This window comes from Hemicordylus capensis, chromosome 14 (assembly GCF_027244095.1).
Source record: "Hemicordylus capensis ecotype Gifberg chromosome 14, rHemCap1.1.pri, whole genome shotgun sequence".
Lineage (NCBI taxonomy): Eukaryota > Metazoa > Chordata > Lepidosauria > Squamata > Cordylidae > Hemicordylus > Hemicordylus capensis.
In genome coordinates this window covers 3,948,391-3,970,193 of record NC_069670.1, presented here as the reverse complement: position 1 = coordinate 3,970,193, position 21,803 = coordinate 3,948,391, and the positions used below count along the sequence as shown (strand labels likewise).

The 21,803-nt window shown below is 49.5% G+C and overlaps 2 protein-coding genes across 10 annotated transcripts in view; one reads left to right on the top strand and one right to left on the bottom strand.

Annotated features, from left to right (window-relative positions):
• Positions 1-21,803, top strand: part of LOC128337139 (uncharacterized) — a 155,429-nt gene that overhangs the window by 44,139 nt on the left and 89,487 nt on the right. The gene's annotated exons all lie outside the window — the stretch shown is intronic.
• Positions 2,804-9,110, bottom strand: LOC128337135 (gastrula zinc finger protein XlCGF57.1-like). Of its 3 annotated transcripts, none has more exons than XM_053277768.1 (2): positions 8,859-9,110; positions 2,804-4,952 (listed from the first exon to the last, which is right to left on the bottom strand). In XM_053277768.1, exon 2 carries the CDS (start codon positions 4,821-4,823, stop codon positions 3,195-3,197), a length of 1,629 nt encoding a protein of 542 aa, XP_053133743.1. In that variant the 5' UTR covers positions 4,824-4,952; positions 8,859-9,110; the 3' UTR covers positions 2,804-3,194. The 3 variants fall into 3 exon arrangements, with proteins under 3 accessions (XP_053133743.1, XP_053133744.1, XP_053133745.1); XM_053277769.1 differs by having other exon boundaries at positions 8,915-9,110; XM_053277770.1 differs by lacking the exon at positions 8,859-9,110 and adding an exon at positions 6,855-6,901.

The following is a 21,803-nucleotide window of genomic DNA, read 5'->3' as shown; positions in this document are numbered from 1 at the left end:
CAAAAGTGGGTGGGGTGGTAGTTTGCACTCATAGAGTATAATGGAACTCAAACCAGCCCATTATTCCCTTTTGTGGAGCACCCATGGGTGCCAACTACCACCCAAACCCCAAAGCAAATGAATATTTGAAATATTTTTAATTATTTTGCTCATAGGGTATAATGGGACACGAACCAGCCCATTATCCCCGCTTGTGGAGCACCTAGGGGCACAAAGTTGGGGTGGGTGTTAGGCACCCAGGGAGGCCTACCACCCACCAAATCCCAAGGCAATCGGACACTCCTCCGATTATTGGTGAATTTTAAAAATATTTTTGAATTCCTCATAGGGAATAATGAGGATTTCAGCAAATGTATTGCTTCACATCGGGCGGGGGGGAGAGGTGGCCTAGAGGTGATGGGTGGTAGTTCCCAAGGGGGGTGGTAGTTCCCAAGGGGGTGGTAGTTCCCAAGGGGGTGGTAGTTCCCAAGTGGTGGGTGGTAGTTCCCAAGGGGGGCAAGGAAGCTACCAGAATAATTTGAAAGGCATTGGGCTAAGGGCTGATTTTTAAGTGGTTTTTGAAGTTTACGAGTCTTTAAGGTTTTTCTCCATAAGGAAGAATGGAGGTTTCCAAAACAATAGAGATTTGTTGTATCCGAGGTGTTCTGGGTGTAGATTCTCTGATAGGAAATGAGAGTGGATTCATGGATTCTCATTAAAAACGCAAACTAAAGCAAGATCAAGGTTGGAGTTTGCCTAGGGACAAAAGCAAAGGTGCTCTGTGTCTCCTTTGACTCCCCCACCCCATATATTTGTTGCTGAAAAACTGTCAGGACATGATGGAAACAAGATGCTTAGAATGCCCTTTCTTTCCTTGCTCCGCACAGAATATTGCAACCCCTTCATATAGTTCATAATTTTATTTTTACACTTATATCCCACTCTTCTTCCCAGGAGCTCAGAGGACATGGTTATTTTAATCTTCACAACATGCCTGTGAGGTAGGTCAGGCTGAGAGATACGTGACTGGCCCAGTGAGTTTCATGGTTGAATGGGGATTCAAACTCGGGTCTTCCCAGTCCTAGTCCAACACATATGTATACACTTGCACACACTTGTGCACACATATGCCCCTCGTTCAGAGACATTTTTAACCTATATGCCTACGGCTCTGGCCTGATCTATGCAGATAGACAACCCTCACAATGTTTCCATCCCCATTTCTGCACTCTCTCTTTCGTTTTCTCTCTCTCAAACATACATACATACCCCGTTTATTCCCCAAGAGTCAGTCTCGGGAGTTCTAATTTAGAGCTACCACACCTCAGAAAAGGGGTCTCAAACTTATCCAAGTTGCTCCAAGGGCTCTGGATGGATACCACATGAGGGTGCTTTCCAGATTCTATTCTAACCAGGGGGGAAATGCTTCTACTTGGCAGGCTTGTATGGAAAACGACCCCCAGAATCGGCAATGGAAAATACAACTACTTGTTTTGCAGTGGACATAGGGACTGCGGTGTCACAACACAGGAAGTACGGAAGCACTCCTGGCCGATACATTGTTACATTGTGATAGGGGTTAATCTGGAGAGCTCCGAGGAGAATTAAGAAAGGAATTGAATTTTGAGGGCTGGCCAGATATGTACACCAAGGGCAAGAAAATGAACCATGGCCAGACATAGCCCATTGAAATCATCCGGAGAGGTTTGTCTGCAATTGCCACCGGCTTGTCTGCTGGCTACTCAGGGATGGGCCTTCTCCGTTGCTGCCCCAAAGCGTTGGTACACACTTCCTGCTGGAATAAGAGCCTCCCCATCTCTTGCAACTTTTTAAAAGGCAGTCAAGACACATTTAGGAACATAGGAACAGAGGAAGCTGCCATATACTGAGTCAGACCCTTGTCTATCTAGCTCAGTATTGTCTTCACAGACTGGCAGCGGCTGCTCCAAGGTTGCAGGCAGGAATCTCTCACAGTCCTATCTTGGAGATGATGCCAGGAAGGGAACTTGGAACATAGATGCTCTTCCCAGAGCGGTTCCTTCGCTTAAGGGTAATATCTTACAGTGCTCACACATCAAGTCTCCCATTCATATGCAGCCAGGGTAGACCCTGCCTAGCTAAGGGGACAAAACATGCTTGCTACCACAATTTGTTCACCCAGACCTTTAATTACAATATTGTTTTAAAGGTGTTTTTAATAGTTTTAACATTTTAAAGTTTAACTAGCAGACCCCGCAAAGAGCATCTGTGCAGCATCTTGAGGCCGGCTCTTTCCCCCTCCCCCTCCCTCTCCTCTCTTCCCCTTCTTCTGGCCCTGCGCTCTCCAGCCCTCCTCCTCTCCCGTTCCTCCCGCCCCCTCCGCACAGAGCCACAGCGGGCAACCAAGAAGAGCCCGGCCACCACCGTTTTTTCTCCCTCCCGTCCGCCTGCCGTGTGGCTTTTCTCTCCCCCTTCCGCCCGCCACCTTTCTCTCCCCCCGCCCGCTGCCCGCCACTGCCTCTCTCCCCCTGCCCGCCGCCATCTTTCTCTCCCCCACCCGCCGCCGCCTTTCTCTGCCCCGCCCGCTGCCACCTTTCTCTCCTGCTGTCCGCTGCCGCATTTCTCTCCCCCCACCCGCTGCCTGCCACCGCCTTTCTCTCCCCCACCCACCTCTGCTTTTCTCTCACCCCTCCTCCACCCGCTGGCTGGCCACCACCAGCACTTTCTTCCCCCTCTCCTCCTCAGTCCTCATCACTTCGGAACTCTCGCAGCATGTTGCGAGAGTTCCGCCGCCAGATCCTGGGCGCACATGTCCCAATAGAATTAAGTATATAGATTGTTGTAATCTTTTAATCTGTTGTTTTTATTGTTTTGTTGCGGCCTTCCCAATACTGCATTTTGGGCAGTATACAAATGTGTGAAATAAATAAATAAATAAATAAATAAATAAATAAATAAATAAAATAAGCAAATGTGTTCAACAAACAGACAAACAAATAAAATAAGGAAGCTTCCAGTCATAAGAAATGAGAAACACTGAAAAATAACTTAGTGCATACGTCTGAAAGGTTTCTCACATGTTTTCATATGTCCGCTTGCACTAGAAAGTGTGGAGTAAGGGCTCCCCTGTTCCTGAAGCTCTTTCCACACTCTAAACATTTGTGTAGTTTCTCCACGGTGTGGGCTCTAAGGTGTCCAGTAAGTTGTGCAATCCTGCTGAAGCTCTTTCCATAATCTCAGCATCTGTGAGGTATCTCCCCAGTGTGGGTTTTATAGTGTCTAATAAGAGTTCCTCTCCGGCTGAAGCTCTTTCCACACTCCAAGCATTTATGTGATTTCTCCCCAGTGTGGGTTTTGTGGTGAGTAGTAAGATTTCCTCTCTGGCAGAAACTCTTTCCACACTCCAAGCATTTGTGTGGTTTCTCCCCAGTGTGGATTCTATGATGTTTATTAAGAACTCCACTCATGCTGAAGCTCTTTCCACACTCAAAGCATTTATATGGTTTCTCCCCAGTGTGGGTTTTGTGGTGTGCAGTAAGATTTCCTCTCTCGCTGAAGGTCTTTCCACACTCCAAGCATTTATGTGGTTTCTCCCCAGTGTGAGTTTTGAGGTGTGTAGTAAGATGTCCTCTCCGGCTGAAGCTCTTTCCACAATCCAAACATTGATGTGGCTTCTCCCCAGTGTGCGTTTTGTGGTGTGTAATAAGATGTCCTCTCCGGCTGAAGCACTTTCCACACTCCAAGCATTTATGTGGTTTCTCCCCAGTGTGGGTTTTGTGGTGTGTAATAAGATGTCCTCTCTGGCTGAAGCTCTTTCCACACTCCAAGCATTTATGTGGTTTCTCCCCGGTGTGAGTTTTGAGGTGTGTAGTAAGATGTCCTCTCTGTCTGAAGCTCTTTCCACACTCCAAGCATTTATGTGGCTTCTCCCCAGTGTGGGTTTTGTGGTGTGTAGTAAGTTGTCCACTCCTCCGGAAGCTCTTTCTACAGTCCAAACATTGATGTGGCTTCTCCCCAGTGTGGGTTTTGTGGTGTGTAATAAGATGTCCTCTCTGGCTGAAGCTCTTTTCACACTCCAAGCATTTGTGTGGTTTCTCCCCAGTGTGGGTTTTGTGGTGTGCAATAAGATGTCCTCTCTGGCTGAAGCTCTTTCCACACCCCAAGCATTTATGTGGTTTCTCGGCAGTGTGGGTTTTGTGGTGTGTAGTAAGTTGTCCACTCCTCCGGAAGCTCTTTCCACAATCCAAACATTGATGTGGCTTCTCCCCAGTGTGGATTCTATGATGTTTATTAAGATCTCCGCTCATGCTGAAATTCTTTCCACACTCAAAGCATTTATATGGTTTCTCCCCAGTGTGGGTTTTGTGGTGCGTAATAAGATCTTCTCTCTGGCGGAAACTCTTCCCACACTCCAGGCATTTATGTGCTTTCTCCCCAGTGTGGGTTTTGTGGTGTGTAATAAGATTTCCTCTCATGCTGAAGCTCTTTCCACACTCCAAGCATTTATGTGGTTTCTGCCCAGTGTGGGTTGTGTTGTGTGTAATAAGGTTTCCTCTCCGGCTGAAGCTCTTTCCACACTCCAAACATTTATGAGTTTTCTCCCCAGTGTGGGTTCTAAGATGCCTAGTTAGATGTATACTAATGCTAAAGCTATTTCCACAACCCAAGCATTTATGTGGCTTCTCCCCAGTGTGGGTTCTATGGTGTATAATAAGATCGCCTCTCTTGCTGAAGAACTTCCCACAGTCCAAATATTCATATAATTTCTCACCTGCTTTCATTTCCCACTCTGGTTCAAAGCTTGGTTCAGAAGTCGAGCTTTTGCTATGCAGACGGCACTGGCTCCTTTCTTTTACTTTCTGCATTATTTTTTGTTCTTCTCTTCTTCTGTTTGGCTCCAGTTTTTAGTCTGTGCTCCCTTTTATTTCATCTGGCACCACCCATAAATCCTCTGCTGGGTTTCCCCTCATTGTTCCTCTCCCAACTCTCACCGGCTGGAAGGAAGGGAGAAAACTGGTCAGAGCCTGAGATGGAAAAGGAGCATTTACTAGACAGGAAGGTGCCATCAGCACGAACCGGTTTGGAGGTCACTTTCTGGACCTACGAATCTGTTCGACAGCTAGTTGTTTCGGCACTGGCCAGGGTGCGTGGGGACATCAAGTCAAGTATCAAGTTTATTATTACGGTCCATGACCAGAAAACAACAAACAAGGAATAATAACAATGCAATACTATAAAAATATACAACTTCAAAATAATAAATTACATAAAACTGAGTTACAAGGATGGCAAGGTGATACACAGCTAAGTTTATCTCGTCTTATTTTACATGCTGCAGCACATAATCTTGCAATCCTCTCATTAACCTCCACGTTGTGAACCATTAAAAAATAAGAAACATAATAATCATCAGAATAACCCGGTTTGTCTTTTAGAAGAGGTTCTATTCATATAGGGCGAATAGTCCTATAAAAGACACAGTATAAAAGGACATGTGCTACCGATTTAACAACTCCAGTGGCAAAAGGGCATAATAGATTCCTTAAGGGAATTCCCTTAAACCTCCCTTCTAACACAGCCGAAGGTAATGCATTAAAGCGTGCCTGTGAGAAAGCTCTTCTATGGCTTAAAGTGGTCAGGCGTATCAAATATCCTGCTGGCTGGGGGTAGTTCAAAAAACTGCCTAAGGTGTTCTTTGCAGTAATCAAACTTAGGTCTCTTTGTTTCTCCATATCTAGCACTCTTTGCTGGAATATCTTTTTAGCAACATCAGGTGTTAAAGATGACTGATATTGCCATGACTTACCAAAGATGACCTGTGAATTATTTAGCCAGGATGACTGGAATTCATCTTCTAACACTAATGGCACAAGGCCCAAGGGGCGGCCGTGGAGTTTAAGCCAAAAGTTAATCAGATATAACCACGCCTGGGCTTCAACAACTCTAATCACTCCAATTTCAAGGCGTAAGGCAGCATTGGAAACACATTTAGGAAGATGAAAAATAGCCCGAAGGAAGCCCACTCAAACAGCTTTCAATATAGAAAAATTACCTGTAGGGAAGATCTGAATCCCGTATAACATTTGGGCTAATATTTTGGCCTGGAGCACCTTGAGGGCTGCCAGAATATAATATCCACCTTTCGTATAGAAAATTTTTTTAACTGAAGTTGCACTCCTCTGGGCACTTGCTGCCACATTATCATAATGCGGTTTCTACGGCCCTCCAGAGTGAAAAACAATACCTAAATATTTATAAGTGTTAACCTGTGGAACGCTGGTGCCATTTATTACCCATTTATGATTTTTTGGTCTCTTACCAAATGCCATGAGTTTAGACTTTGGGGTATTCATGATAAGAGATTCATTCTCACAAAATTGCGTGAGTATTCTCAAGGCTCTTCGCATGCCGACGAGTGTTGTAGATAATATAACCGCATCGTCGGCATAGATAGAAGTAGGTCTACCTGCTAGTTTCATGGCTGAGTGGGGATTTGAACGCGGGTCTCCTTGGTCCTAGTCCAGCACTCTAACCACAACACTTACATCTAAGGGACCAGAGAGATGCTTCCCCCCCCAAGTGCTGCATTTCCCCCCAATGGCGCAGTCTCCAAAATCCCTGGAATGGGATGGCAGTGTACCCCCTTGATGCCCCAGTCAGCCTCAAACTGGAAGTGCCCGACGTGCGTGAGTGACCAGAGTGTGATCCAGCCGATTCTCCATGCGAGAGGAGAATCACCTAGCAAGTCCCAGACGGACACTTGGGCCTTCAGAAGAGAAAACTGCTCAAGAATGAGGAGGCTGGTGAAAACGAAGCGGAAAGGGACAGGCAGGAGGGGGATGAAATCGCTCCAGAGCACATTTCAAGACCACATTCACCAAGAACGTGCTTCTCACCTGCTTTCCCACAGCGGCCTGGTCTGCAGCTGTTAGCAGGGGAAGCTTTTGTCAAAGATCCCTTTGGCCTGCCTCTGTCCAGCTGCTGCTGTTCTTTCTCTGGGTGAACTGCTTGGGGAGATTCTCCATTGAAAAGCAGGATTGAAAGAGTCCTTCGAGGTACAAGAGCCAGTCAACCACAGCTGGGTCTGCAGCCATTCCGAGGGGTTCCTGCTGCTGGGCTGAATTCCAAGCTCCTTCCAGTGATGGGGAATTACTACAGACCCACTTTGGATGCAGGGGCCCTTGGTAAAACTAGATGAATAAGATCCATTCAGAGATAAATAAGAGGGGAGTAAGGAGGGGGCTGACTAGGATATGAGGGATCTGAGTTCAAATTCCTCCCCACTCAGCCGTGAAGCTCAGAGGATGGCCTTGTGCCTGTCACTTTCGCTCCTTCTAACCTGCCTCACAGTATTTTTGTGAGGGGGAAGCAGCAGCATATATGCCCCCCCCGTGGTTCTCGCAGGAAGGGTAGATATGTCAAACACAGGTATATATGTCAGATGCATATTCCTGTGGACTACTAGCCACTACTAGGCACATGCTCCCCGAAAGTCAGCATGTAAATAGGGAAGCCAATTAAAAGAGATGTTAAAAAGAAGCCACCTAATGGTGCAGCACTTGCCTAGCAAGCAGGAGGTTGCCGGTTCGAATCCCCGCTGGGATGTTTCTCAGACTATAGGAAACGCCTGTATTGGGCAGCAGCGATCTAGGAAGATGTTGAAAGGCATCATCTCAAACTGCGTGGAAGGAGGCAATGGTCAACCCCTCCTGTATTCTTCCAAGGACAGCCACAGGGCTCTGTGGGCGCCAGGAGTCGACACCGACTCGATGACACAACTTTACTTTGACCTTACAAAGAAATTCCAGAAGCATATTTAACTGATCTTACCCCAAACGGCATTTAAACCAAAATGAAAGTACAGATCACATTAATGCCTTCAGCTGCAGCCATCCAAGCACTGCTTACAATCCTGTTGCATCCAAGTCAAGAAGAGAGGAAGGAATCTCCCTTCCTTGACAAGGGTGGCCATTTGCAGTGAAGCCAGGGGATGCCCAAGCAGCACAAATGTGCAGTTCACACAGAGGAGCAGAATCCCAGAATGTGAGAGCTGTAAGGGACCTTGAAGGTCTTCTAGTCCACCCCTGCCCAGGGCTGCAGCACTCCTGGGAGATCTCTGTCCAGCCTCTGCTTGGACTCTGCGGGGATGAGACCCCCACTATGGGACCACCACTTCAGAGCTTGGATGGTGGCCACTCGATCCCTCTCCCTCTCCAGGGACTTTCCCAGACAGCAGGCTTGAGAGGCTCTCCTGCCAGCCTGAAATGGCCCAAAAATATTGATGCAAAAAGTGGATTTTTTTTAACCCCCATCATCGGGCTAAGCTCCAACGCACCATGAAAAAGCCAGATCATGTATGACGTGTGTTCCCCAATATTATCATTATTATTTATTAGATTTCTATACCGCCCTTCCAAAAATGGCTCAGGGTGGTTTGCACAGATAAATAATACATAAATAAGATGGATCCTGGGGACTTCGGGCTGGTGGGGACTTAGTGATCAGTCAGGAGGATCTGCGAAGGGCACAGCTGCCTTTGGGGGTGGGGAGGGGAGCCAAGTCCAAGCGCCGCCTGCTGGGGACGCTGCAGGGCTGGCGAAAGAGACCCAGCACCCTTCCATTCTGTTGCACGGAACGAGACACGCAATTGGTGCTGGGGAAGGATGCAGGATTCCCACCCACCCACCCCCCGCCCCGTTGGCTTCAATCTTTGCTTCCCGGAGCTGGAGCGAAGCCAACCAGCCCAAAGGAGAACGTGGAGGCTGCACCCCTCAGAACCCTCCTGCGGGGACAGTTCCTACTGCAGAAGAGAGAGGCAGCCGGCCGCGATGCTGGGAGGGACCCCCCCTCCCCTCCCCCCCCTTCCCCAGAATGCTGTGCGGCTGCCTCTGGCCGCTCACCTCCCGCTTTCGCCAAAGGGGTCCAGCCACCAGCCACGAGTCTGATCCGCCTGTACCGTAGTGTGTGGAGAAGCAGCGGCAGCTTTGCCGGCAGCTGTGCTGGTCTCTGGCACCGTCACTCAGGCTGGAAGCAGCCACGGAAGAAGAGCAGGGGGACTGTCGCTCTCGGTTCACAGAAAGGCTAATAAGTCTGCCACTAATACAGCAGCCGCCCTCTCCATGCTCCTTCTCGGCCCGCCCCCTCCGCAGGTCCACCTCCCAAGGCACAGGATTGGGCCCACCTGCCTCCTCCCACGCAGCCTCCGACTGGCCCTGCCGTTCCAAGAGCTTCCCAGCTCCTCTCTCTCATTGGCTGAGCCCCCAAGGCAGCCCCCCCCTCCGGCACCCCCCAGGGAAAAGCCTGGCCTCCTCTCTGGGAGCTTCCCCTGAGGGGGGTGGCGAGCTGCAGGCCGGGGATTTCCCAGCCCTGCAAGCAGACGAGGAACGGAGCAGAGAAGGGGAGTGGGGGAGTTGGAGGGGAGATCAAGCTATGGGGAAGGGGGGCGGGGGCGGGGTGATCATGCATCCAAGTTGCAGATATCCCGGGCGGGCAGCGCCTCCCCCCCCCCGAGCAGAAAAGATCTCTGGACCGTCCAGGCTGCTTCTGAGGACAGGGAGAGAAGCTGGAGGAAGGGGAGAAATCCGTCTCCTTCCCTTCGCGGATGAAAGGGGTCCCAAGCGCTGCACCCCGCATCCTCCTCCTGCTCCTGCTCCGCAATCCGGCCTCCAGGGGAAAGGGAGGTCCAGGAGGAGGGAGGTCAGCGGGTCCCACCTTTGCAGAGGCTGCTGCTGGGAGTGAGTTGGGCATTGGGGTCGAGGGGAAAGGAGGAACCTCCTGAGCTGGCCAGACAAAGACACCCCCTTGCTCACCCCGACACTCCACTCATGCTGGGCCTTGGACGTTGCAGCAGGGGGTGATGGGGCTTGGAGTCCAGCCACATCTGGGGACCCACATGAGAAGCAGCTCTGCCATAAGTTAATGACCCAAGAGCTGCTTTCTGCCCTAGTCGAACCCGCTTCCCATCACCTTCCGTTGTGAGAGTGGATAATCCCGTGCCCATTCTTGCAAGATGGATCGTACACATGCCAATCTCTATTCTGTTCCCACTTAGCTCTCTGTTAGTTTCAAAAATAGAAAGGGATCTTCAGCCTTTCCTCAAGGGGAAAGCGATCCTACTCCTAGATCTCTTGGAATGCTTTCTTCTGTCCTTTTCCCTAACTCTATGGTGTACTTCTTCCCCACTCTCTCCCTGTTCAGTTTTTTCAGATGGGACCATCAGAACAGGGAATGTGTGCACAGGGAAGGATTCAGTCATGGAATTTTGCCCAGCACAGGTATAGCCGGGGGTCAGCAAGGGCACATGCCCTAGGCGCCACTCGAAGGAGGTGCAATTCCATGCCCCCCACAGCCCCACTTCCTCCAAATTTTATAGAGAGAGAGAGAGAGAGAGAGAGAGAGACACACACACACACACACACACAGAGAGACACCTCTTCCAGTCAGCAGAGATAGCTAGCTGCTGTTTCTCCACCTCACTGGCTTCTCAGCACCACCGAAGGCCAGAAGGCCAGCCCTGAAGTGGTTGAGGACAACTAATCCTGCAATGAATGGAAACCAATGGGGGATTGTTCCTTGCCATGCCAGGTGTAATGCCGACTTTCTGGCCCCTTCTTCATCCTGGCCTCAACCCCCACCCCATGGCTCGGTGCCGCCCTGCACCACTGGACTTGCCCCCCACCTGGTGACATTACCTCCCCCAATCCTTCAACCACCTGAAGGTCTCTTGCTCTCTGCAATGACTCTCCCACATCTCCCCTGCTGCCCCTTCGGCCTGGAGCCACCACCCATCCAGAACTGGCCACTTCCCCCTCCTTTCCTTCCAGTCCTGGCTCCAAATCCATTTCATCCATACAGCTTTTGCCTCCCTGCATCATCAAGAGATGGGCAGGGAACTCCACCTGTTCCTCTCCCGCCCTTCCTCTTCCTCTGCTCCCCCTCCCTCGCAACAACTGTAAGCCAGGGGTGGGCAAAGTTGACCTTCCAGCTGTTGTTGAACTACAACTCCCATCATCCACTGCCACTGGGCATGGTAGTTGTCCTTCCACAGCCGCTGGAGAGAATTAGGGCCTTGAGGGAGGTCTGCGAGAGAGGAGAAGGAGCAGACCCTTATGCAAGCTTCTGGGGGAACTACAGAACGGGAGGTGGCAGCCCAGACTGAGACCAGAGCTAGGGACAGTGGGGAGGTGGTGAGGAGGAAGTGGGGGGTGGCTCCCCCCCACTGCCAGGTCATGGGGGTGGAGGCAAGGTAAAAGAAGTCCCCCCCACTGCCTTCCCTCCAGCATGGTGTGGGCTCTTGCTGCGTCAAGATCTGGGGATCAGGTGTGGCAGGGCCCTAACATCCGCTTTATTTCTCTTGCATGTTGAGCAGAAGAGCGGAGAGGAGGGAGGGGTTTTCCCCCTTGATCTTGCCACGGCAAGAGTCCACGGAGCGGCGGGGCAAGTGGTGGTGGTGGGGGGGCCTCAGGACGGGAGCAGTAGCTGGCGGCAGCAGCAAAAGGACAGACCTGGGAGCAGCAGCCATGGAGGCAGAGGCAAAGGAGGACAGGGGAACTCAAAGAGCAAGATTGGTCCCCAACCTCCCAACGTGGGGAGGGAAGGAGGGTAGATATAGGGAGAGTGTGTGTGTGTGTATAGAAGGAGATGTTTGGGGTGGGGATGGAATGGAGTGGAGAGAGAGAGAGAGAGAGAGAGATACAGAGAGAGAGAGGGTGTGTGTGTGTGTGTGTGTGTGTGTGAGAGAGAGAGAGAGAGAGAGAGAGAGAGAGAGAGAGAGAGAGTTATCTGTGCACACTGCCTTGATACTGCTGCCCAGTGTGGGTTCTGTGCCGTATGATAAGAGATGCACTCCTGGGTGCTTTCCAGATTACCTGCTCAGCAGCAGCAAAATGCTTCCGTTCGGGCAAAGCACATTCAAAACCAGGAGCGTAAGTTCCATTGGGCAATAGGAGACATAGGAACATAGGAAGCTGCCATATACTGAGTCAGACCCTTGGTCTATCTAGCTCAGTATTGTCTTCACAGACTGGCAGCAGCTTCTCCAAGGTTGCAGGAAGGAATCTCTCTCAGTCCTATCTTGGAGAAGCCAGGGAGGGAACTTGAAACCTTCTGCTCTTCCCAGAGTGGCCTCATCCCCTGAGGGGGGAATATCTTGCAGTGCTCACACATCAAGTCTCCCATTCATATGCAACCAGGGCAGACCCTGCTTAGCTATGGAGACAAGTCATGCTTGCTACCACGAGACCAGCTCTCCTTTCCAGCTCTCCTCTCCTAGAGACAAAGTCTCTAGGCCTGGAGGGCCCCCAAGGCCCCTTAGCGTTGTAAATTATTCCTGGTTTCACACTCTGTACATGCTCAGAGGGAAAGAGGCAAAGTCACATCATACACAAACTGAATTGGTTCTTGGAGATGGTGACCATGTAGGATCTGGGCGCGCAAACAGAGAAAGAGAGAGACACACTCAGAAAGTTCAATGGGCATTATTATAAAAAGTTGCTCATCAGGATAAAATAATCCACATTAAAAACATGTTTCCGATTCAAAGTGTAGTGTAATGTGCCTAACTAACATATGTGTGTGCAATCAGTAATTACAGCTATCTAACAATCTAACAAATCCTAAATAAAACATTTTGAGAGAAGCAGAGAAAGAAGGAGGAAGGGGGGGGGCTTAGGAAGGGGGTGGCAGTGATTAGTAGGAAGGAGGGAAGAGGGATCCAAGGCTTGTGAAGGCAGCATATTACCAAGATCAGAGGCTTGAGAACGGTGGAGCTTTCAGCTGGAAGAGAGGAGCTTTTGGCTGGAGACAGGAGCTTTTAGATCAAGCATGCAGTTTGCTCAGAGCACGGCTGAGAGTCCGAGCACCATGGCTGGGCAAGTCTTGACTTCTCACTTCGCAGCAGAAGTCACAAACAGTCCCTTCTCCCATGGACAGAGTTCCTGCTTCTAGCCCCACGGCTTGGGCAGCAAACCCTTGGATTGCTCGTGAGCAGATCTTGCTTGTAGGCACAAGACTGCTTGTAGGCAAGAGACTGCCACTTCTCTGTCCAGTAAGCTATTCTTTATAGTTGTATCTTCCTTTGATCTCCCATCATCTGTCCTGGGTCCCCAAAGGTGACAACTTGCTGTGACCTTCTGGATAATGTCTTTTTAATTATTCAGGCAGTCCAGGGAGATCTTAATCCCATCTTCTGTCAGCTGCTGTCTTGAGGAGGGGACATTGCCCTAGGAAAATCTGCCTCTCTGAGCTGCAAATGGGCATCTTCTCTTGTCCCCAGATTTGGGCCTGGTCCCAGAAGGTGTTAGTAAAAGGACTAAATCTACAGGTGTCCTCCTAGGGTGGAGTTTCTATAGACAGCAACTGAGTAATCCCCTTTGGGCAGAGCAGAGCAATCATTGACAAGGATTAACATAGACTTCTTGCAACAGAAAAGGGAAGATCAACCCCTGGCCTCTTCCATAGACATTATCTGATAGTGAGTGACATTTTAGCATATTGATTAGCTCAGGCCGAGCCCTTGTGTTTCTGTGAGTGCCCATTTCACAATACAATGCTGGATTGCCTCCTCCTTCACAGAGCAGTACATGAGGCAGGCAAGAGACCTGGGTGTCAGTTCACCTTGAGTTCAGGCATTTAATTGAACTCTTATAAAATGGAGTCAGACACAGGCCTGAATTCCATATAATTCTGGGTTGGTATCTCTGGGTCTAATGTTGGGGGGGGGCGTCCCCAATGGGGGGGCATCTCCAACATTAGCCAGTCCCCTTTGCCTGCTGGTCCCCTCTCCTGCTAGCCCTCCTGCTCTGGCCAGGGGAGCGAAGCTACCTGCCAGCGACTGCAGCCCCTTCAGTCTCCAGCTCTCAGTTGTTCGGCGGGTGGGTAGGGCTTCCAGAGAGTCCTCCAGCTTGCTGAAGCTGGAACTCTAGTGCCGGCAGGCAGGCAGGAAGTCTGGAAGGAGGGAGGCAGGGTGGCCAGCGCTGGCTGTCCTTGCCCACCACACCTCTGCCCAGCTTTTGACTCCTCAGGCTTAGTAATGGAGGTAGGATGTGATTTCCTTTTTGTGGTTATCCCCCCCCGGGATATTTAGGGATTGCTTGCATCTTTTTAAAAAGCTTTAAAAAACCACTCTCACACACAAGAGGAAGCTCTTTCCGTAATCTCAGCATTTGTGAGGTTTCTCCTCAGTGTGCGTTCTATGGTGTGTAATAAGATGGCCTCTTGGGCTGAAGCTCTTCCCACACTCCAGGCATTGATGTGGTTTCTCCCCAGTGTGGATTCTATGATACTTATTAAGAAATCCACTCGTGCTGAAGCGCTTTCCACACTCCAAGCATTTATGTGTTTATGTGGTTTCTCCCTAGTGTGGGTTCTATGGTGTTAAGGGATCTATGGTGATCAGGGGAGGTGATCGTTTTAGGGGAGGGCTACTTTGGTGGGCTAGCCACCATGGAACCATCGGGCTCGCCTGCAAGCCCGGTTGTTCTCATGATGGGGGTTAACCAGGCTGGGTTCCTGTAACCCAGTTTACCCCCATCATGAGAATAGCCTCAGTACACGGCAGTTTCCTATGTTCCTGCAAACCATGGCCTCTGCCACTGAGCCTGACCCTTCCGTGATTATCTTCTATAATAATTTTAGATGATCTTCTATGATAATGCCCAAACTGACTATGATTCCTTATTCTCTGGTACTGTTTGCCTGGCATGGCTGGGAGCTATAGTGCCAAGAAGACGATGGAAAGGGCCCACCTAAGGAGTTGGGCAAGGTTTGGGAGACCCGTACCATTTTTCCTTTCCCTAAGAACTGCTTTGGAAAATATCATGGCTTTGCCTGCTTTCAATAGCCACCAGTGCCTTGGTGACTTCAACAACCCTCCCACCAATCCCTGACAACCACTCAGATCTATTTGCATGTCAAGCAACCAACAGACCTGACACTAAGAGCAGGAGCCACTGGGGCCGAGAAGCAAAGTGTCAAGAATGGATGCAGACACAATAATGGCGGGGGGAGGGTTCCACTCATTCTTCTGTAGAGAGCTGGTCTTGTGGTAGCAAGCATGATTTGTCCCCATAGCTAAGCAGGGTCCAACCTGGTTGCATTTGAATGGGAGACCACATGTGAGCACTGTAAAATATTCCCCTCAGGGGATGGAGCCACTCTGGGAAGAGCAGAAGGTTTCAAGTTCCCTCCCTGGCAGCATCTCCAAGATCGAGCTGAGAGAGATTCCTGCCTGCAACCTTGGAGAAGCCGCTGCCAGTCTGGGTAGACAATACTGTGCTAGATGGACCAGTGGTCTGACTCAGCATACAGCAGCTTCTTTTGTTGTTCCTAGCTTCAGTACAAGCAAAACCAGGACACAAGTATTACAAAGAAGTTTTTTTTTAATGAAATTGGAAAGTGGTATAGACAACTTCAGGATCAGCAAAGAGAAAGCAGAAAGGGTGTTTCTCCAGCGTTGCAGGTCCTGTGCCAGAGCTATGAGGCAGGCAGGCATCTGCCGTAAGATGACGGAGTCTGCTTCTTTCCTTTGTTATTGATGTTGAGCCAATCAAGTCCATCCATTCCCTTGACGAATGTCGACTCCGCAGGACAGAATACTGTGAAAGGGACCGAGGAACTTGACAGACCGTTGTACGTAGCTAAGACACAAGTCTGAAACCGGAGGTCATATGCTGAGAGAGTTATGAGCGAAGGCACCGGCTGTGGATGAAGTTGCTGAGACAGGAAGGCAGGCGAGAGTGACACGGTTCATCTTGGCATGAGAACAGCATCACAAAGTGCAAGGGGAAAGAGGAAGAGGCATGCTGGGAACCGAGATGTCAGAGGTACAGCTGAACAGCCACACTCAACCTCGTGCGGGGATTGCGGCTGATCATCGTTTCTGGACATCCGGTTCAAAAGCTCAGCCGCAGACCTGTATCGGAAATCTGTGGCCGGGTGGTCCGTTGCCGGGTCGTATCTGTTTCGGTGAAGCATTGCTGTGGGCTCGAGGTGGCCCTTTACCACCCCCAGCCTCCACAGCCACGTCCGCCCCAGCCGCCGTAGCCGCCCAAACCTCCGTAACCACCACAGGAACCGCCGCCGTAACCACCCCAGCCTCCGTAACCACCACAGGAACCGCCGCCGTAACCACCCCAGCCTCCGTAACCACCACAGCCACCACCATAACCACCCCAGCCTCCGTAACCACCCCAGCCACCGCGGCCACCCCAGCCGCCTCCGTAGCCACAGCAGGGTGCCGTGCAGGAGACACCGCACGCATCATTAGCAGCAGCGCTCATGATGGGCCCCGGGACGGTGATGCAGAAGGGGGGTGGCTGGATGACCATCTGGTGTGGGGGGCACTGCGATTCGCAGGTGAAGCCACAATGTCCGTAACCCCAAGTCATCGTTCCGCGGTGGAAGAGGATCTGAAAGAGAAAGTTTGGCAGCATGGTAACTTGAATGCAGAAAATATCACAGGGACTAGAAGCATGAAATTCATGTGATCACATTCTAGGCTGCAAGGGTGGGCCTTGATAACATGGGCGATGTATGGATTTAGCAGGAAAGGAAAGGTTGTGCCATCGAGTCGGTGTCAACTCCTGGCGCCCACAGAACCCCGAGGTTTTCGTGGTAGAATACAGGATTGGTTTACCATTGCTTCCTCCTGCACAGTATGAGATGATGCCTTTCAGCACCTTCCTATATCACTGCTGCCCAATATAGGAGTTTCCCATATTCTGGGAAACACACCAGCGGGGATTCGAACCAACAGCCTCCTGCTCTCTAGGCACTTCCCCACTGTGGCATTAAGTGGCTCGGATTTAGCAGACCCCGCACTATAAGAATGTGGAGAAACCATCTCAGAAAATTCTCCAAAGTTCCTTGGAGGAACGTTGAAATGCTCTTCCAATATTGGTTTCAGTTTCACTTTTGCATACAATCAGCTTGGACTTGCCACACATGAAAGCGCATTGGGTTAAATTGACTTTGCTTCATAGGAACATAGGAAATTGCCTTATACCGAGTCAGACCCTTGGTCCATCTTGATCAATATTTTCTACACCATGGATTCTCAATGTCAGGTCCCCAGATGTTATTGGACTTCAACTCCCATCATCCCCAGCCCCAGTGGCCTTTGGGGATTATGGGAGTTGAAATCCAATAACATCTGGGGACTCCCTGGTCTACACCAGGCTTGCTAAACTTCAGCCGTCCTGCAGATGTTGGCCTACAGCTCCCAGAATCCCTGGCTATTGGCTACTGTGGCTGAGGATTATGGGAATTGTAGTCCAAAAACAGTTGGGGGGGCCAAAGTTGAGCAGGCCTGGTCTACACAGACTGGCAGCACCCTCTCCGAGCTTGCAGACAGGAGTCTCTCTCAGCCCTATCTTGGAGATGTGCCTGCAACTCAGTTGTTCAGATAAAATAATATAGATGCCTCTCAGATGAGGATGTAAGAATATACTCCAAGAAAAGTGGAACACCACATCTTGAGCAATTTCACTGATTTGAAATTGATCTGAAATTGAAATTTCACTGATATGAACCGAGATTTGCCTGGGATAGAGGAGAAAAGGTGCTGAGTGACAGGGACCCTGGGTCTGATCCCGCAAAACCTATGTTCTCGTGCCCTTATATTTTCTCTAAAGCAAAACCAGATTCTTCAGGATAGTGTCATCAGGATGTAAGTCTAAATGGGATGTTTCAGATTTGCTGCCAAATTGGACAATCTTGGCCAACAGAAGAGTAGTAATTAGAAGGTGGCGGCAGCAGATACAGGGGGGGCATGGTTGCCACTTGCCTAAACTTGTCATCCTTGCTACCTTGCCCCCAATTCACCATAGGGGCATAGGAAGCTGCCATATACTGAGTCAGACCATTGGTCCACCTAGCTCAGTATTGTATACACTGACTGGCAGCAACTCTCCAAGGTTTCAGGCCAGAATCTTTCCCAGCCCTACCTAGAGATGCTGCCAGGAATTGAACCTGGGACCTTCTTCATACACAGCAGATGCTCTGCCACTGAGCCATGACTCAGCATAATTTTGCACATCTAACCTTATGCTGAGTCAGATCCATGGTCCATCTAACTCTGTGTTGTCTAGAGCAGGGATTCTCAGCGTTGGGTCCCCAGATGTTATTGGACTTTAGCTCCCATAATCCCCAGCCCCAATGGCCTTTGGTTGGGGATTATGGGAGTTGAAGCCCAATGACATCTGGGGACCCAACGCTGAGAATCCCTGGTCTACAAGGAATCTACCCTTGGTCCACCTTCCCAAGGTTCCATGCTCTCTCCCAGCTCTGTTGGGAGATGCCAGGGAGGGAATCTAGGATCTTCTGCATGCAAGCATGCAAAAGATCTTCCACTGAGCTATCGCCCCATGCCCTGAGGGGAACCTCTTACAGTGCTCACACATCTAGTCTCCCATCCAAATGCAAACCAAGGAGAATCCTGCTTCGCAAAGTGAACCATTCATGCTCAGTACCAGAAGACCAGTTCTCCACCACCATCCTCTCCAATTCTCTCTATCCTTCCTTTAAACAAAGAAGGAGCTATGAGGCACCTGAATCAAAGCAAAACTCACCTGGTTCTCCAAGAAGAAGATGCTAAGAGATGCTCTCAGGAGTTCAGAGAAGCTGTTGGAAAGGTCCTGGGTGGAAAGCCCTTTTATACGATTCCTTGGCCATCCCCGGGGACGTGACACACCCCTGGGCCATGCCCATGTCCTCATTAATTACCAGCTTGCTTCTCTTGTGGCTATCACACCCAAATCACTGGAACTGTTGACATTGCAGTATTGGTGGTGGCAATAAGGATGATTGCAGGCTTTCTCAAGACAGAAGGGATGCACCACATACAGAGCAAAAAATAAACAGGGAATCCGACATGCACAGCTTCCGCAAGTATGTCAACCATGTGTAGGGAGTAGGGGTGCTTAACAAAATACTCTTCATCTGAATTGGCGAGGTGAGCCGGTCTTGTGGTAGCAAGCATGGATGGTCTTGGCTAAGCAGGGCCTTCCTTGGTTTACATTTGGATGGGAGACTACATTTGAGCACCGTAACATACTCGCCTTATGGGGATGGGACCCATAGCTCAGTGGCATAGCATGTGATTTTAATGCAAGAAGTCCCAGATTCAATTCCTGGCAGTGTCTCCAGGTATGACTGGGAGAGGCCCCTGCTTGAAACATAGGAACATAGGAAGCTGCCATATACTGAGTCAGACCATTGGTCTATCTAGCTCAGTTTTGTCTGCACAGACTGGCAACGGCTTCTCCAAGGCTGCAGGCAGGAGTCTCTCTCAGCCCTATCTTGGAGATGCTGCCAGGGAGGGAACTTGGAACCTAGATGCTCTTCCCAGAGCGGATTCATCCCCTGAGGGGAATCTCTTGCAGTGCTCACACATCAAGTCTCCCATTCAAATGCAAACCAGGGCAGACCCTGCTTAGCTATGGGGACAAGTCATGCTTGCTACCACAAGACCAGCTCTCCTCTCCAGTCGTGCTGCAGCCCTGGGCAGGGGGTGGACTAGAACACCTTCAAGCTCCCTTCCAGTTCTCACATTCTAGGATTCTGCTCCTCTGTGTGAACTGCAGATTTGTGCTACTTGGGAATCCCCTGGCTTCACTGCACATGGCCACTTTGCCAAGGAAGGGAGATTCTTTGACTAGTAGCTGCTAGTCAGTGTAGACAATACTAAGCTAGATGACCCAAGGGTTTGACTCAGTATACGGCAGTTTCCTACATCTGAAAGAAATCCCAGTTTACCAAGTCTTGGACACTTGGTCGATGGAAAGTGAAATCTGAAATAAGCATTCGAAATTCTCCAGGTTAAACAGGAAGGCAGGTGGAGGGAGAGGCTAGCAGGAACCAAACCACAAATCAATGATAGAATAGAATGTCTGGGAAATCTAAACATCCCTACTGGATAGCAGGCTGACTTGGGCAAAATGGCCTCAATCAATATTTGAAGCCAACGTTGTTGGTTCCTCCTCAGGAGAAACATCTAACAAGTGTTAGAGGAATTGAAAAAGTGTGGATAACATATGCATTACTACTCTAGAGCAGGCTTCCCCAACCTGCAGCCCTCCAGGTGTTGCTGAACTACAACTCCCAGCATCCCTAGCCACAATTTATTGTGGCTGGGTATGCTGGGAGTTGTAGTTCAGCAACATCTGGAGGGCCGCAGGTCGAAGAAGCCTGCTAGAGGAAGAACATAGGAAGTTGAGTCAGCTTCTTGGTTTTCAGGTGTGCATAGATGCTGCTGCCTTAGACGGAGTCAGACCCTTAGTCCATCTAGCGCAATATCATCTACACTGACTGGCAGCATCTCTCCAAGGTTCCAGGCAGGAGTATTTCCCAGGCCTACTTGGAGATGCTGCCAGGGATTGAACCTGGGGCCTTCTGCATCCAAGGAGATGCTTTACCAGCACTCACATGTAGCCACCCATCCATGTGCAATCCAAGGTGAACCCTGCTTAGCAAAGGGAACAATTCATGCTCACTACTACTTCACTGCCTCTTATCGGTACTAAGTTTCCTGGAGCTTTCCCAGGCAGCAGGCTTTACTGTGAGTTTGAATTTGCACACAAAAAACCAAAGCAAAAAATGGGTGGTTTTTTGTTTTGTTTTTAACCCCGGACATAAATCGGGCTAGGTTCTAATGTACAAAATCCCAAAATGTGTGTGATGTGCTCCCCAAGATCTTGTATGGAACTTGGCTCAAATCCAGCTGATGTGCAAATGCACACCCTCCATTCTGAGCTAAAAGCCCCATCCAGAAATGCTCCGGGCAATCCGTTTCATGAGATGACCCCGGGTTCTAGTATTGTGAGACAAGAACTTGTCCCTGTCTACACACCATGCATAATATTGTACACCTCTATAAACCTCTTTTATAAATCCTGATATTCCATTTCAAATTGCACTTTGAGAAATTTCCCTTTCAAATTGCACCTTAAGAAATTTCTGAAATCCACCCGGCTTCCCTTAAAGAATCTCAGATGCTCCTTCTCAGGAGAAACCCTCACATTTGCTTTTTTGAAACGTCGCTGCCAGCATTTAAATGAAGCCCTTCAAACTGGAAAAGGCAAGCATTAAACCTGGGACTTTCCACCTGCAAACGATGCATTCTACTGGTGACTTCTGGTAGCACAGCAGGATACTAGATGAGGAAAAATGTCACAGAACACTTTTTGCTCGAAAACTGTTGATTCCAGAGTTCCCAACTAGTGATACTTCAGATGTTGCAGAATTACAATTCCCAGCATCCCCCGTCACAGTTGAGGCTGGGGGTTATGGGAGTTGTAGTTCACCAACATCTGGAGTACAAACAGTTGGGAACCCCTGGATCAACAGTCCAGATGTTGATGGACTACAACTCCCAGCATCCCCAGTGACAATCATCTCCAAGCTGGATGAAGATATATTCTACTCTTGGAGTGGACAAAAGGGTCCTGTTTAGCTCGTTAACATGAACATGTCCTTCAGACAATGAATTTTTAAAACTATATTTATATAGAGAGAGCCAGTGTGGTGTAGTAGTTAGAGTGCTGGTCTAGGACCGGGGAGACCCAAGTTCAAATGCCCATTCAGCTATAATACTTGCTGGGTGACTCTGGGCCAGTCACTTCACTCTCAGCCTAACCTACTCCACAGGGTTGTTGTGAAAGAGAAACTCAAGTATGTAGTACTCTGGGCTGCTTGGAGAAAGAGCGGGATATAAATGTAATAATAATAATAATATTCTCAAGAACGAGAAACTATTCAACACCAATGAAACAAAGCAGGCCTACAAGAAAGAACAAGTCAAGAACCGAGCAGAAAAATGGAGAAATAAGCCCCTGCATGGTCAATATTTG